The sequence below is a fragment of the Pteropus alecto genome, unplaced genomic scaffold (genome assembly GCF_000325575.1).
Source record: "Pteropus alecto unplaced genomic scaffold, ASM32557v1 scaffold135, whole genome shotgun sequence".
NCBI classification, from domain to species: domain Eukaryota; kingdom Metazoa; phylum Chordata; class Mammalia; order Chiroptera; family Pteropodidae; genus Pteropus; species Pteropus alecto.
In genome coordinates this window covers 4,118,284-4,134,950 of record NW_006438076.1, presented here as the reverse complement: position 1 = coordinate 4,134,950, position 16,667 = coordinate 4,118,284, and the positions used below count along the sequence as shown (strand labels likewise).

The window sequence follows — 16,667 nt, the reverse complement described above, 5'->3', positions numbered from 1 at the left end:
TAGACTTATTTTTACTGACTTTAGAACCTGTTTGATTGTTATTGTTTTTCCAGACATGGAGATACAATTAGAAGACAGACTTGCTTACCTGCTGTCAGGTCACTAAGACGAAAATCATAAGCCTTCTAAAACTGTTATTGGCTAGAATAGGGGCAAATTGTCATTTATAAAGTTAATATGCCTCCTACCAGCCTATCTCCCTCCATATGTTTGATGTGTGAGTGACTCGTTTGTGTATTTGAAGAACTATTTGTTATCCATTTTCCTGTGTTATACTGCCATCGCCTGCTAAGATCACTCTAGATCTTTCACAAAAACTCAGCTTAGTATCATGAGCATATTGCTTTCTAGACCTTGAGTATCTTTTCATTTGCCCATTTCTATACCTCTTGTGGAGGAAAAGTCTATTCAGATGTGGTGCCCATTTTTAATTTGTCTTTTTATTATCAAGTTGTAAGAGTTCCTTATATATTCTGGATACAAGTTCCTTATCAAATACATAATTTGCACATATTTTCTCCCATTCTGTGTCATTTCACTTTCTTAATGCTGTCATTTGTAGCACAAAATTTTTAATTTTGGCGTAGTCCAATTTGTCTATTTTTTCTTTTGTTGTGCTTTTGGTATAGTATTTAATAAACTACTGCTTAATCTGAGGTTGTAGAGATTTTCTCTTGTATTTTAATAATTTTATAGCTCTGGCTGTTACATTTAGGTCTATGATCCATTGTGAGTTAATTTTTATATTAACTTTTTTGTGAGGAAGCATTCTGACTTAATTCTTTTGCATGTAGGTATCCACTTGTCCCAGTACCATTTGTTGAAAAACTATTCTTTCTCTATTTAATTGTCTTGACACTCTCGTTGAACATTACTTGACTGTTCTTATAAGGATTTATCACTGTCTTTACAATATTGTCTTCTGAGATCCATAAACATGAAATTCTTTCCATTTATTTAGATTTTCTTTAGTTTCTTTCTACAATGTTTTATAGTTTTCAGTGTATAGTCTTTTTTATGGCTGTACTTTAAAAAAAATTATTTTTATATTAGCTTCAGGCATATAGCACAGTGGTTAGATATTAGTATAATTTACGAAGTGATCCTCACGATCAGTTTAGTATCCTCTTGGCACTATACATAGTTATTATAATATTATTGACTATTTTCCCTATGCTGTACTCCACACCCCATGACTGGTTTTTACTAAAAAATTTACAAATTTGTACTTCTTAATCCCTTCACATTTTTCACCCAGTCCCCCAATTCCCCTACTGTCTGGCCATCACCAGTTTGTTCTCTGTATTTATGAGTCTGTTTTCATTTTGTTTGTTCATTTATTTTGTTCCTTAAATTCCACATATAAGTGAAATCATATGGTATTTGTTTTTCTGTCTGACTTATTTAACTTAGCATAATATCCTTTAGGTCCATTCGTGTTGTTGCAAATGACATGAATTCAATTTTTTTTTGACTGAAATATATACAATATTCCATTGTATATATGTACCATAACTTCTTTATCCAATTATCTGTTGGTGGGCACTTAGGTTGCTTCCATATCTTGACTATTGTAAATAATGCTGCAGTGAACACAGGGGTACATAAATTGTTTTGAATTAGTATTTTGGTTTCTCGAGATAAATACCTGGAAGTGCAATTGCTAGGTCATACGGTAGTCTTATTTTTAATTTTTTGAGGAACCTCCAAACTGTTTTTCATTGTGGCTGTACCAATTTGCAATCCCACCAACAGCATACGAGGGTTCCCTTTTCTCCACATCCTCGCTAACACTTGCTGTTTTTTGATTTATTGATTATAGCCATTCTGACAGGTATGAGGTGATATCTCATTGTGGTTTTGATTTGCATTTCTCTGATAATTAGTGAGCTTGAGCATCTTTTCATATGTCTATGAAAAGATGTATGTCCTCTTCAGAGAAATACCTATTCAGATCTTTGGTCCATTTTTTAATTGGATTGTTTATTTTTTTGGTGTTGAGTTGTATGAGTTCTTTATAAATTTTAGTTATTAACCCCTTATCTGATGTATCATAGGCAAATATGTTCTCTCATTCAGTAGGTTGTCTTTTTGTTTTGTTGATGTTTTCCTTTGCTGTGCAAAAATGTTTTATTTTTATGTAGTCCCATTTGTTTATTTTTTCTTGCCTGAGGATATATATAAGAAAAAAAATTACTAAGAGCAATGTCAGAGAGTTTACTACCTATGTTTTCTTCTAGGAGTTTTATGGTTTTGGGTCTTACATTTACGCCTTTAATCAGTTTTGAGTTTATTCTTGTATGTGGTATAAGAAGGTGGTCCAATTTCATTTTTTTGCATGTATCTATCCAGTTTATCCAACATCGTTTATGGAAGAGACTGTCTTTACCCCATTGTATATTCTTGTCTCCTTTGTCATATATTAAATGAATGTGTAAGCATGGTTTATTTCTGGCTTCTCTATTCTGTTCCATTGATCTATGTGTCTGTTTTTTATGACAGTACTATGCTGTTTTGATTACTATAAGCTTGTAGTATAGTTTGATATCAGGTAGTGTGATACTTCTAGCTTGGTTCTTTTTTCTCACTATTGTCATGGCTATTTGGGATCTTTTATGGTTCTATATAAATTTTAGGATTATTTGTTCTAGTCTTCTGAAAAATGTTATGGTTATTTTGATAGAGATTGCATTGAATCTTTAAATTCCTTTGGGTAGTATAGTCATTTTAACAATGGTAATTCTTTCTAACCATGAGCATGGTATATGTTTTTATTTATTTATATTTTCTTCAGTTTCTTTTTTTTAAAGGCTTATAATTTTCCAAGTACAGGTCTTTTATCTCCTTGGTTAAATTTATTCCTATGATATTTAATTGTTTCTGATGAAATTGTAAATGGGATAGTTTTCTTAATTTCTCTTTTTGGTAGTTCATTATTGGTGTATGAAAATGCAACTGACTTCAGAATATTAATTTTGTAACATGCTACTTTACTGAATTCATTGATCAGTTTTAATAGTTTTTTGGTGGAATCTTTAGGGTTATCTCTATATAGTATCCTGTCATCTGCAAATAATGACAGTTTTACTTAAGCCTTTCCAATTTGGTTGCCTTTTATTTCTTTCTTGTCTGATTGCTGTAGCTAGGACTTCTAATACTATGTTGAATAAAAGTAGTGAAAGTGGGTATCCTTGTCTTGTTCCTGATCTTAAGGAAAATGCTTTTAGCTTTTTGTAACTGAGTATGATGTTGGCTGTAGGTTTGTCATATGTGACCTTTATTATGTTGAGGTATGTTCACTCTACTCCCACTTTGCTGAGAGTTTTTATCATAAATGGACGCTAGATGATCATATACAATTTTTATCTTTCAGTTTGTTTATGTGGTATATCACATTAATTGATTTGCAGATACTGAACCAACCTTGCATCCGGGAATAAATCCAACTTGATATGATCTTTTTAATATACTACTGAATTTGGTTTGCTAATATTTTGTTGAAGATTTTTGCATCTATCTTTATCAGGGATATCAGCCTATAGTTTTCTTTTTTTTGTAATTTCTTTGGTTTTGGAATCAGGCTAATGATGGTCTCATAAAATCAGTTTGGGGACCTTCCCTCCTTTTGAATTTCTTTGGAATAGTTTGAGAAGAATGGGTGTTAGTTCTTCTTTCAATGTTTGGTAAAATTCATCCGTGAAACCATCTGGCTGAGGACTCTTGTTTTTTGGAATTTTTTGATTACTGATTTGATTTCTTTAGAGGTAATCGGTTGGTTCCTATTTTCTGTTTCTTGACTCAGTCTTGGGAGATTGGCTTGTTAGTGATGAAATCTTTTAGCTTAGAAGCTTCGGAGTAGTCTTGCTTGTAGGTTCTTGCTTTTCATCACTTCGAATATTTTGTGCCAATCCCTTAGGTTTCTGTTGAGTAATCAGCTGTTATTCTTATGGAAGTACCATGGTAAATAACTAGCTGTCTTTCTCTTGCTGCTTTTAGAATTCTCTCTTTGTCTTTAACCTTTGGCATTTTAATTATGTTGTGTCTTTGCGTGGGTTTGTTTGGGTTCTTCTTGTTTGGGACTCTTTGCACTTCCTGGGGTTGTATGTCTATTTTCTTTACCAGGTTAGGGACGTTTCTGTCATTATTTCTTCAAATAGGTTCTCAATCCCTTATGTTCTCTCTTCTCCTTCTGGTACCCCTAAGATGTGAAAGTTGATATGTTTGAAGTTGTCTCAGAGGTCTCTCAAACGTTACTCATTTAAAATTTTTTTTTTCTTGTTGCTGTTCCAATTGGGTGTTTTCTACTACTATGTCTTCCAAATTGCTGATTCAGTCCTCTGCTTCCTCTAATCTACTATTGATTCATTCTAGAATATTCTTCATTTTAGTTATTGTATTCCTCATTACTGACTATTTTTTTTTTTACGGTTTCTGTGTCCTTTTGTATGCTATCTCTCTGTTCAAGTTCTCACTGAGGTCATCTATTCTCCCCTAAGTTCCTTATAACCAGTGTTTTGAACTCTGTATCTGTACGGTTATTTGCCTTCATTTCGTTTAGTTTTTTTTCTGGAGTTTTCTTCTGTTGTTTTATTTGCGACATTTTTTTTTGTTTTGTTTCCTCGTTTTAGTTGCCTTTCTGTGTTCATTTCTATGTATTAAGTAGATATGTTACGTCTCCCAGTCTTGGTCAGGTGGCCTGATGTAGAGGTGCTCTGTGTGGCCCAGTGGTGCAGTCTCCCTGATTGCCTGCACTGGAAGCTCTGGGGACTATCCCTTGTGTGAGCTGTAGGTGTTCCACTGTTGTAGTTAAGCTGTGATTGCTGTTAGCATGTCAGTGAATGGGTTTGACTTTTAGGTTGACTGGCTGTGAGAATTGGCCATGTCCACAGGATATGAGCTGCTGTGTGGGAGCTGACCTCATGGAGTAGGATTCACCCCAGCAGCCTTGCGTACCTGTTGAGACCAGCCTTTGGGTGTGCCACTTGTGGGGCTAATCAGGTGGTGCTCTGTTGTGGTCTGATGCCAGCCTCCGGATGTGTTGGTCCTGTGGCCCCTCGGGAGGGGCTCCTGTGCAGGCCAAAGTCAGCTGCTGCTTGACTGCCTAAGGCTATCTTGTAGGAGATATAAAGCGGTCTGTGGCTAGTCACAACCTGTGCTAGACCTGGAGGTAAGTGTGAGAGACCACACTGAACTAAGGCTTGCTGCCACCAGTACTTGTCCTGGGGCAGCTTAGCTAAAGGTCTAGGGCACTCCAAGGCCTGAGGCTGCTTGCCAGCTGCCTGTAAGGCTCAGCAATTAATAGAACCTTTGAGTGACATGAGAATTGGGTGGGGCTGGAACCCAGGAAGTCATGGGGTAAAGTGAGCAGATATCACTTGGCCAGTGCAGATTCAGGTTTGGTGCCAGAGTTGAACCTCTGGCCTCTTGCAAAAGTCTCTGATCACATTGAGGCCAACCCCCTGCCCGCCTCAGGCCCATAAACCTCCGAGACCTGCCTAAGAAATACTCAACTCAGGCAGGTGCTGGCTGTCCACCACCGACAGTTTATTCCAAGGTGCAGAAGCCTAGTGAGCTGAGGACTATTAATTGCTGTTGAATGTGCCTTCTATAGAGTGCAGGGTGGAATTGGTTGCTGGGCAACAAGCACAATGCAGGCAGTTTGCAAGCCGTGGGGCAGGGCCCCAGTGAGCCACGGGGTAGAGTGAGCTGATCTCACCGGGTCAATGCAAATTCAGAATTGGCCAAATTCAGAATTGGCCACGGTAGGGAGAGGGTTCAGCGTAGGCAAGGTGACGCCCACCTGTCGACTACACAGGAAGAGGGTCTGACAAAGGGTCAATGGCGGCTGTCCCTCCAGTCCTTGCCCTGAAGCCACACAACTCAGTCTTTACCCATATGTCTCTTGCACCTTCTAAGCTGCTGACCCTCTACTGGAGCCAGGGTATCTGTGAACAAGTGAGTCAATGCACTGGCTCTTTAAAGGGACATCTGAGTTTCCGGGTTCCTTCCATGTCACCCAGGTGGTCAGAATTCCCACTGATTTTTATAGTCCCATTTTGTGGGACTCCTTTTTTTGGCCCTGGAACCCTGGGTTGGGGAGCCCCAGTGTGGGGCTGCATCCCCTTGCTCCTTCAGGGTTCAGGGGGACCTCTGCAGCTGAGATATCCCTCCTGAAGCTCACCTGCTAGGCATGGGTGTGGGGCTAGCCCATTTCTCACCTCCACCCCTCCTACTGGTCTCGATGTGGCCCGTTTTTATATCTTCAGTTATAGATGATATGTTCAGCAAGACTTCAGGTGGTTCTCCAAGTTGATTATAATTTAGTTGTCATTTTAATGCAGTTGTGGAGTGGAGGAGGCGAGCACTGCATTAACCTACCCTGCCATATTGACCCACTCTTCAGTGGATAGTCTTGCACTTCTTTTGTGATGTCCTGTTTTTATACTATTTGACTATACTGACCTACTAAAATTAAATTAGTCGTGTGCATTAGCCTAGGATTTTATTGCAGTTACATTGTTTCTTTTTTTTTCATTCTTGTTTGTGTGTTCTTTAGGAACACGACTCTGAGGAATCTTCATCTATTATGATAGACAAGAAAGAGAGAGAAAGTTTGTTTTCGTGGGACCAGCAGGATCTCCTTTCTGAAGACAAGGACAAACCTTTCAGCAGAGAGCGGGTAAAGCAGAGTAAAAGGAGATAGTATAATAGAAATTAAACTAATTGTCATTTACAGTAGGCGTGCCAGTACTGAGTACAATGGAAATTAAACTAATTATGATTTGGATTACAGATGCCAGTACTGTTGTACTAGTTTGGGATTGTAGATTTAGGTTAAGTTGAGCAAAGAGTATAATTTCACATTTTATTCTAATAATTTTATTGACTATCATATCTTTTTAAGATTATTTTAGGAATCTCATGGAAAACGTAGAGCGTTGCTACTACCTATTCTATATTTGATGTTTATATTCACTTTTAGAAAGTACAATTCAAAAATCCATTATTTGCTGTGATGGAAGAGGAAGAGCTAAAGAAGTTACATCTTCATGGCCTTCAGGATATTCTTCCAGAAACCCAGGATTATCTTTCAGAAGCCCGAGGTGATCTGCTGGACACCCAGAGTAATTTGACAAGAGTCCAGAATATCGAGGTGGAAGTCCAGAGTGTTGAGTCAGACACCCAGGCTATTGAACCGGAAGGCCAAGCTGTTGAGCCCGAAGCCCAGGCCGTTGAGCCTGACGTCCCAGTTGTTAAGACAGAAACTCAGAGTATTATGCTGGAAGTCCAGAGTACTGAACTAGAAGATGGGAGTATTATATTGGAAGCCCGGGATTTTCTATCACCAAATCAGGCTTTTCCACCCAAAGATCAGAGTATTCTACTCAAACGTCAGGACCAACATTTTCTACGCAAAGACCAGCATGTTCTTGCCAAAGACCAGAATATTCTACACAGATGTCAAAACCAGCATTCTCTACCCAAATATCAGAATGTTTTCCCGAAAGATGAGAATGCTCTGCCCAAATGTCAGGACCAGGATTTTCTATCCAGATATCAGGTAAAATAGAGTGGAAAGGAGATATAACAAGAAGTAAGGTACTTAAAGTTTGGCGTAGGATTTGCAAGGGCTATATTGCAGCTGATTTGGGGATTCATAGTTGGAAGAAAGTAGTTTCCTGATTGATTTCTAAAAATTCCAGGCTTCTCATTGTGTTAAAGTATTATCAACAGCATATTACCCCTGTCTGGACAATTTACTTTTTAATCTTCATTAGGAAAACTACTGGCAGCTATCATCTGCTTTGACAGCTGAAAGATGGAAAAAAGAGTGGCTCACAAGTGTCCAGCAGTATCGCTTACCCAGGTTCCAAGGCCAGCCCTCCACCAGAGATCAATTAGAACAAAAGGAAGAAAAAAGGGATCAGTAGGAAGCAAATTACTTAGGGTTGTGGCTGAGCTTATGTGGACTAGAGTCTAGTGTTTTATTTTATTCCATAAGATGTCCAGTTATACTCTGTTAACTCCAGAATTCTCACTATAGCCTAAAGTATTATTAGTTAACTAGTCTTTCTTAACTAAACAATTGATATTCTGTTTGTTCTTTTTTAGAAAGCAAATTTGAAGCAGCCAGCATCAAATTTGATAGGTAGGAGAGGAAGAGAGGTATTTCCTCTGGATGTCCATTAGGATCTTCTCCACAGGCTTCAGAATCAGGCCTCCATCTGGGGCAAGGTGAAACAGAAAAAGGAGAGAGACCAGCAGGAACTGAATTGTTTAAGATTTAGTTTGCAAAAATTGTTCTCAGCTAGACTTCAGAACTGACAAAAAGTTTTCTGTTTCATTCCATAATATTTCACTATCTTGAGTTTTAAAAATTACCAGAAGGTTCTCAGTAAAGCTTAGACTATTATTGCTATCATATTACTCCTATCAGACAATTTATAGTTTGTATATTTTTCTCTTTTAGAAAGTATGCTTCAAGGAGCCATATTCTGATATGATAAATGAGAAAGGGAGAGGTGACTTTTCTCTGGCGGGTCATCGGTATCTGCCTCCTAAACTCCAGGACCAAGCCTTCGTCAGAAATCAGGTAGAGCAGAATAAGAGATAAAACAATAAATAAAGTGACTGGATTTTAGATATTCTAAACAGCTGATAATGTGAACTTTAGAGTCAGGTGCAAAATTCCCTGGTCTAGTGAACTGTATCAATCAGTTCTGTCATTCATACGGCTGATAAATCATCTTTATATTCTTATTGTAAAATTGGTTAGACTATTTTAATTTACTAAGATGACATTGCAACTTATGCTGAAGCCCATAGTATTACCACAAGCATATTACCCCTACATGAATAATGTAGGAGGTAGCAGATCCTAAATTGCTTAAAATTTGAGGAGTTTGTCAGACTATTCTATACATAATTTGGGATGAAAAATTAAGATCTACAGAGTTGGTCTTAAAGTGTAATGTTCTCATTCAAATCAAAATGTATCAGAATATCTTCACTTGGTACCTTTTGCCTGGAGTTCTCACTGAAGCCTGCAGTATTATGATTAGCACTTTGTCCTGGTTAGACATTTTCTTTTCTGTCATTGTTCCTTTAGAACATGTTTTCCAAGCAGCTGTCATTTTTTATGAGAGAAGAGAGAGTGAGAGATGAATTGCCTCAGGAGTATCCTCAGTATGTTAACCCTCAAATACAGGACCAAGCCTCCCCTGGAGATCAGGTAGAGCAGAGCACAGTGGGAGGGCTGTCACTTTCCTAAAGAGTAACAGAGATGAAATTACTTAAGGTTTGGGTTGAAGCTTGTCAAGCTAGCTTGTATATAGAATGCATAGAATTAAGGCTCCTAGAGTTAGGCTAAGAATATAGTCTCTTCTGTTATTTCAAAATCTGTCTATTCTAAAGAGTCCAGATGAGAAGACATATCTCTGTCATTTGGGTTAAACAGGAGACAGATTTTTATACTATTGATTGGTTAATAGTAAGTGGTTTTTTTAACTCAAATCCTTTAGCATATTTATTTGGCCATCATACATTCTTATCAATACCAAAGGGATTCTCCTTTTGGTCAACTGAAGCAGTACACCAAAATCAGGCATCCAGTTTGCAAACCAGTTATGATGGATAAAACAAGCTGTTTATCACTTCAAAAATTCCTGAACTTTACCACCTCTAGTGTTTGTGCAATTGTTGGCAACACCAAGTAGGAGTGCTTGTGGAAGTGACACAAGCTTGTCTCCTGGCCTTACCTTGGGAAAATGCTAGCGACATTATAAAAGTATTGCCTTATCGCCTTATCTTCTTTCAAGTGTGTTGCTGAATAAGAAAACAAAACAAACAAACAAACAAAACCCCAAAACAAACAAACAAACAAACAAACAAAACAAAAAACCTACAAACCTAAAATACTGATTTGCTTTAAAACACTCCAGGAAAAAAGTGGGACAAGAGATAGATGATAAAAACAAACTGCTAATTGTTGAAGCTGGGTGATGACTATCTTGGGATTCATTATACTGTTTTTTCTCCTACTTTGATGTGTGTTTGGAAATTTTATATTATACACATACCCACACGCAACACCCCTGTATTATCTTCCCCTTGTATCATTCTGGGTTTGTCACTGATCTGCATTATTGTCACTAACCCATCATTTCTGCTTAGACAATTAATTTTGTATTTTGTTGTTCTTTTAAAACAAGTGTATCAGGCAACCCTCATCTTTTGAGAGATGGGAGTTTGAAAGATGAATTGCTTTTAGAGTGCCATTGGCATGTCTCACCCAGTATTCAAGACCCAACCTCTCCCAGAAAATAAGTTAGAGCATATTATAGTGAGGAGTAAGTAGCAATGAGTAAATTGCCTAGGTTTTGGCTCAAGATTTACAAGGCAATGTAGTAACTGCTTCAGGGGTTTAGCATTAAGGTCAATTATAATGGCAAAGGTATAATATCCTCTTGTTCTGTGACCTGTTGAAACTACTTCAGGCATCTTTATTGAATCTTTTACTGTTGTCCTGGCATGATGCACCTGCTTGGACAATTGACGTTCCAATGTTTATGTTGTCTTTTAGCACAGGAACTGTGGGCAGACCTCTCATAATATGCCAGATGAGAGACAGAGAAAGGAGTTATTTCTGGAGTGCCATGAATATGTCTTGCATGAAATCTAGGATCCAGGCCCTGCCAGAGAGCAAGTAGAGCAGAATATAGTAAAGAGTAAGCAGCAGAAAGTAAATTAGTTAGAGTTCGATCTGGGCTTAGCAGAGCTATGCTACTACCATCAACAGTGTTGTTGATGATGATAGTGTTATCTCTTATTAATACTATCAATAATATTACTATTATTATGAATAACATAATAATGCTTACATTCTTAAGTACTTTCCATAGCCAAAATTATTCTAGAACATTGTGTTTTGTGTCCTTCCTCTCATTTAATTCTCACAATAACCCTGGGAGATAGATCTATTATTATCCTTGTTTCATAGATGAAGAAACTTATGATTGCTTTGTGGATACTGTTAAGATCCATACCAAGTGGCAAGAAGTATAATGTCTACTTTTATGCCATAATGTATCAGACTATTCTGACCTATTTAGTTTACCTCAGAGCTATCACTGCAGCCTACAGTATTTTCACTACCATTATGTTACTGCTCATACAATTTGGTGGATGCTTTTTTATTTTTTAGAGTTTATACTCTAGGCAGCAGCCATCTGTTGGGACAGCTGAAAGATGGCGAGATTTGCTTCTTGGCCGCCAGCATCTTCCACCCACGCACCGGAGAGAGGCTTCCAGCAGAAGACAGGTAGAGCAGACTATAGAGTGTGAGTGGTAGAATTTAAACAGGGTTATAGGCACTTACTGAGCTGGGAGTGGTAAGGCTGAGCAAAAAGCAGATTCTTGTTGTATTTCGTAGTGTGTAAAACCTATCCTGACCTAAGATTACTCTAGGGCTCTCACTGAAATCTAGGATACGTCAGGAGCACTTGTGGTCTATTGGAGAAATTTTTTATATGTTTTTTTTTTTTTAATTAAAAAAAAAATGTATTTCTGGTGACAGTTGTCTTTCAGGGTGCAAGAGGAGAAGAAAAAGAAGTGGTTTCTGAGGGGGAGGGATCATGAGGATCTTCCACCCAGTGACCGGGACCAGCTCCCCATCAGGAAGCTGGTAGAGCATAAGGCAGAATGGCCAAGAAATAAACTCTAACAAAACTTCTTAGGGTTATGTTAAAGTGCCTAAGTTTTGGTGTATTGACTTAAAATCAGTAGTTTTTCAAGAAAATGTTAAAATACCCTGGCCTACTAAGATTTTTTCCATGGCTTAACTGAAGTCTAGTTTATTCCCATTAGAATTTTACCACCGTCTGGTCTGGATAATTTCTATCTTGTGGTTTTGTTCTTTTAAAAACAGCCTTCACAATATACGAAAGAGAAAAAGAGAAATTTCCTCTTGTCTCTTTTAAAAGATCAGAAAGAAAAGGAGACGTAAAGGCAGAAAGCAGGATTGGGGTTGAAGTTTTCAGGACTAAACTGCCACTCTTGTTATTTTTCGTTTGGATCTATAAGGCTGTCCCAAGGGCATGCTGTCATGTTTTATTCTACCTTGTCATTTATATATCTTGAACTATGCCACAGTCTTATTTACCTCAGGTCTTTTCGTATGTTTTTTCCTCTACCTGGATGTTCTTCCCTTTTTTCTTCACAAAGATGGTCCTTTCTCATCTTTCAGGTTTCAGCTAAAATGGCAGTTCCTTAGAAAAGACTACCTTGAGTAGTCTCAAAAATACCTCTCCCTTCTTCTGTTTCTCTTTATCCCTGAATTGCTTCTTCCTCAGTACAGAAAACACTTTGTAATTATTTACTTATTTACATGTGTTCTACTGGTCTATAACTTCCTGAAGAAAGGCACCACACCTATTTTGTTTACAAGTGTATGGGTGGCCTTTAGCACAGTGCTGGTACCTGGTAGTATCTTGCTAAATATGTTTTGAATGCATTAGTCCATCAACCAAACATTTATTGAGTACCTGTTAGGTGTCAGCAATTATTTAGGTACTAAATATCAAAGATGCAGCTGTGAACAAGACACAGCACTCAAATTTCTAAAGAAGAGAGACTGATACATAAGCAGATGGTTGTGACACAATGTAACTAGTAGTAGAGGATGCATAGAGCATTAACTGAGTGTGGAAGAGGGGTACCTAACCCTGACTGTTCGGTGGAGGTGCAGCTTTGTGGTCACAACCTCTTCTTGTCCTTCTGCCATACTGGCCCTGAAAATCCTCAGCCCTGGATTAGTCCTTTCTCCTTTCAGGCTCCCGAATAATCAAGCTTTTTGGGAGAAAACATTTCATTAGTGTAGATTTGAACCATAGTCATACTAGCGTTTACAGTCCCATCTGGGTCTCCCATGTTGCTTAGCATTTTCCTTGCCTGTCCCTTGTCAGCTCCTTTTCCCTGGCCCACACTGATAGTTCTAAACCTTAAACACCCCTTAAAGTTCTTGTCATTCTCCCATACTCTCCGGCTTTTATAAAGAAAATAGAAGCCTTTGTGCAATAACTGCCTCAGCCATTTACTTTTGTTTTTTGTTTTTTGTGTGTTTTTTTGCCATTTTTTCTATTTTTACTATTTCAGAGGAAGAGAGTCTTTCTTTGGACCCATAGTCTGGATTCTCTTACCACCTTTCTTCTGGGTCCAATTTTGAATTATATCACAAGACTCTGGTTTCTATTAAAATCCTCTAAAGAATGTTGCATCTTTTTTGTTCCATGTTCTAGCAGGCAATCAACTTAGTTAAGTTCAGACTATCAGTTGTTTCTCACCTTCTGTGAAAAGGGGCTCCAGTATTAGTTCAATTCTCAAAGCCTTGTACTCCTCTAGGTTCACCCCATTCCTCTCTAGGACACCCACAGCTTACACTCTCCAGATCCCATGGGCCGCATTTCCTGGAGTTTTTAGTTATAGTCAGTGTGTGAGAGAGGCCAATAGTGGACTTACTGCTTTGCCGGTGCCAGAAGTCTTGTTTATCTTGTTTCTTTGAAAGCAGAAAAATAATTTCATTTTTACTGTAGCAAAAGTAAACAAAGAAAAGAAGCACCACAAAAATTCCAGAGAGAACCACCGTTAGCCTTTTGCTATGTATCGTTTTTCAATTTTATCTATAACAAACATAAATAAATAATAGCCTTATTTTATTGAGATATGCAATCAATTCTTGTTATTTATGGTACTTATGTTCTATAAAGTTGCCTCAATCACTGAATTAGGGAATACTGAATCATTGCTCCTAGGGGAGATGCAAGGTTAGGTTTCTGTGAGCCTCTGATCACATTTTGGTCAACTAATCAATACATAACCTTGTTTTATGTGTATTTCTGTTTAAAGACTCCTTACTTAATATATATTGTTGATTCATTAACATTGAACTCAGCCAATAGCACTACAGCTCGTGCTTGAATGAAGCTTGTATAATACAAGTATTTTCTCCATAAGACACATCACAGCCTTCTTTGCCGTACTGTGATAGTACTATGGCACTGTGCTTGGGGGTCATTTTAAACAGCAAAATCACTAACAAAAAGCAAAAAATGCAAGAAACTTGGCACTAAATATACCTTCATACTTGTTTACAGTATGAAGGCTGAAACAAATTCTTGTTCAACCTCAGCTGGTAATGTGCACAGCTGGCAACTCAAATTTTTCACAACTCTGTGCTTGTCTGCAAATGACCACGAAAGCACCGTGAGTATTGATTTTGGGATTACAAATAAATTTTAGCAAGTAAGTGAATTCACAAATAAGGAATATGTGAATAATGAAAATTGACTATAATTCACATACCGTACAATTAACCCATTTAAAGTGTACAACTCAGTGTTTTTAGTATATTCAAAGGGTTGTGCAAATATTGCCACAAACAATTTTGGAACATTTTCATCACCCCAAAAAAGTCCTGTACCCATTAGCAATCCTTTTTCTCCTTATCCCTACTCTCAGCCCCAGGCAACCATTAGTCTACTCTCTGTCTCTATAGATTTGCCTTTTCTGGGCATTTCATATAAATGGGATCATGCAATATGTGGCCTTTGTGACTGGGTTATTTCACTGAGCATCACATTTTCAAAGCTCAACCCTGTAGCGTGTAGTAGTACTTCATTCCTATCCCTTGGATAGTACTCCATTTTATGCATTTAGCATATTTTATTTATCTATTTATCAGCTGGCTGACAGTTGGATTGTTTCCACTTCTTGGCTATTATGAATAATGCCGCTATGAACATTTGCGTCCAAGTGTTTTTGTTGATATATGTTTTCATTTCTCTTGGGTATATACATAAGAGTGGAATTGCTGGGACATATGTCACTCTATGCTTAACCTAAACCAGGAACTGCCACGCTAGTGTCCAAAGAGGCTGCACTATTGTTCATTCCCACCAGCAGCATGTGAGGTTTCCGATTTCTCTGCATTCTCGCCAACACTCGTTATTACCTGTCTATTTAATAATAGCTATCTTACTGGGTGTGAAGTAGGATCTCATTGTGTTTTGATTTACATTTTCCTGATGGTTAATGATGAGCATCTTTCATGTGCATATTTGCCATTTATGTATCATCTTTGGAAAACTGTCTGTTAGATCCTCTGTCCAATTTATAATTGGGTCGTCTTTTGATTATTGAGTTATGTGAGTTTTTAATATAGTCTACGTACAGGTTCTGTATTAGTTATATGATTTGCAAATGTTTTTTCCCATTCTATCGGTTGTCTTTTCACTTTCTTGATGGTTTCTATTGCAGCACAAAAGTTTTTAATTTTGATGAAGACCAGTTTATCTACTTTTTCTTTTGTGGCTTGTGCTTTGGTGTCGTATCTAAGAAACCATTGCCTAACCAATTTAAAACAGTAAAACATAAGATTTACTGTTATATGTTCCTGTAAGAATTTTATGTCTCTTCTATTTAGGTCTCTATTCCATTTTGAGTTAATTTTTGTATGTGGTGTTAGGTAGGGGTCTGACTTTTTATTCTTTTTCATGTGGATATCCAGTTATCCTAACACCATTTGCTGAAAAGACTATTTTTACCCTTTGAGTTCTCTTGGCACTCTTGTCAAAAAATCATTTGATTGTAAAATCAAGGGTTTAATATGAACTATCAATTCTGTTTTTTGATCTGTATGTCTATCCTTATACTGGTACCGCACTGTCTTGATTACTCTAGCGTTGTAGTAAGTTTTGAGATTGGGAAGAGTGAATCATCCAACTTTGTTCTTCTGTTTCAAGATATCTTAGCTATTCTGGGTCCCTTGCATTTACATATGAATTTATGAATCATCTTGTCAACCTCTACAAAGAAGTCAACTGAAATTTTGATGGGTAGTGCATTAGATCTGTTGATCAGTTTGGGGATTACTGCCATCTTAACTATATAGGTCTTCTAATCCATGAACATGAGATGTCTTTCCATTCGTTTAGATCTTTAATTTCTTTCAACAATGTTTTGTAAGTTTCCAAGTTTAAATTTTACATTTAATTTGTTAAAAATTAATTCCTAAGTATTTTTTGATGGTGTTATAAATGGATTTTCCCCTGAATTTTATTTTCAGTTCATTGCAAGTAAAAGAAATACAATTGATTTTTGTATACTGATCTTGTATCCTAAAACTTACCTGAAAGATAAATAACTTTTAAGCTAAAAAGATAAAAGTAATTTTACGCTTTCATTTCTAAAAGTTAGAGATCATAATTTGATCCGTATGATGTCCAAGTAAGTATACCAAGTTATGTCATAAGGCTTTTTCCTGGTAATACGGGAAGAATTAGCTTCAATTTCCTCTCTGCCATGTCAGTTGATTATTAAAATATTTTCAGGCTCTCATTCTCTGGATTCACACCAATCAAGAGAGTAGTGTAAATGGAAAATGCTTATAGATTTGAGATATTAAGGGAACTGGCTTTATATCTTGATTTCAGTCTCAGGATAGAATGATTTCAAATGACCTTTTAGAAGAACTTTCATTCTGAACATTTTGATTTGTTATTAGTTCACCCGTATTTTGACCTGAATCTTTTTCTTTGGTTTATTTTTCATTTGGTTAATTCCTTCTGAAACTGCTTCCTTTTATTCTTTTGTAAAAGTTTTATTCGTGTATA

The 16,667-nt window shown here is 37.1% G+C and overlaps 1 protein-coding gene across 9 annotated transcripts in view; it reads left to right on the top strand.

Moving 5' to 3' along the window:
- The window catches only part of CCDC15 (coiled-coil domain containing 15), a 65,160-nt gene that overhangs the window by 18,508 nt on the left and 29,985 nt on the right, over nucleotides 1–16,667 (top strand). For 7 of the 9 annotated variants that reach the window (XM_025049149.1, XM_025049152.1, XM_025049151.1 and 4 more), the window contains 5 exons: nucleotides 6,557–6,679; nucleotides 6,983–7,561; nucleotides 8,471–8,593; nucleotides 9,110–9,232; nucleotides 11,204–11,320. In XM_025049149.1, the coding sequence (XP_024904917.1) occupies nucleotides 6,557–6,679; nucleotides 6,983–7,561; nucleotides 8,471–8,593; nucleotides 9,110–9,232; nucleotides 11,204–11,320 (1,065 nt within the window). The remainder of the gene's footprint in view (nucleotides 1–6,556; nucleotides 6,680–6,982; nucleotides 7,562–8,470; nucleotides 8,594–9,109; nucleotides 9,233–11,203; nucleotides 11,321–16,667) is intronic. The other 2 variants (XM_025049153.1, XM_025049154.1) reach the window with 2 other exon arrangements.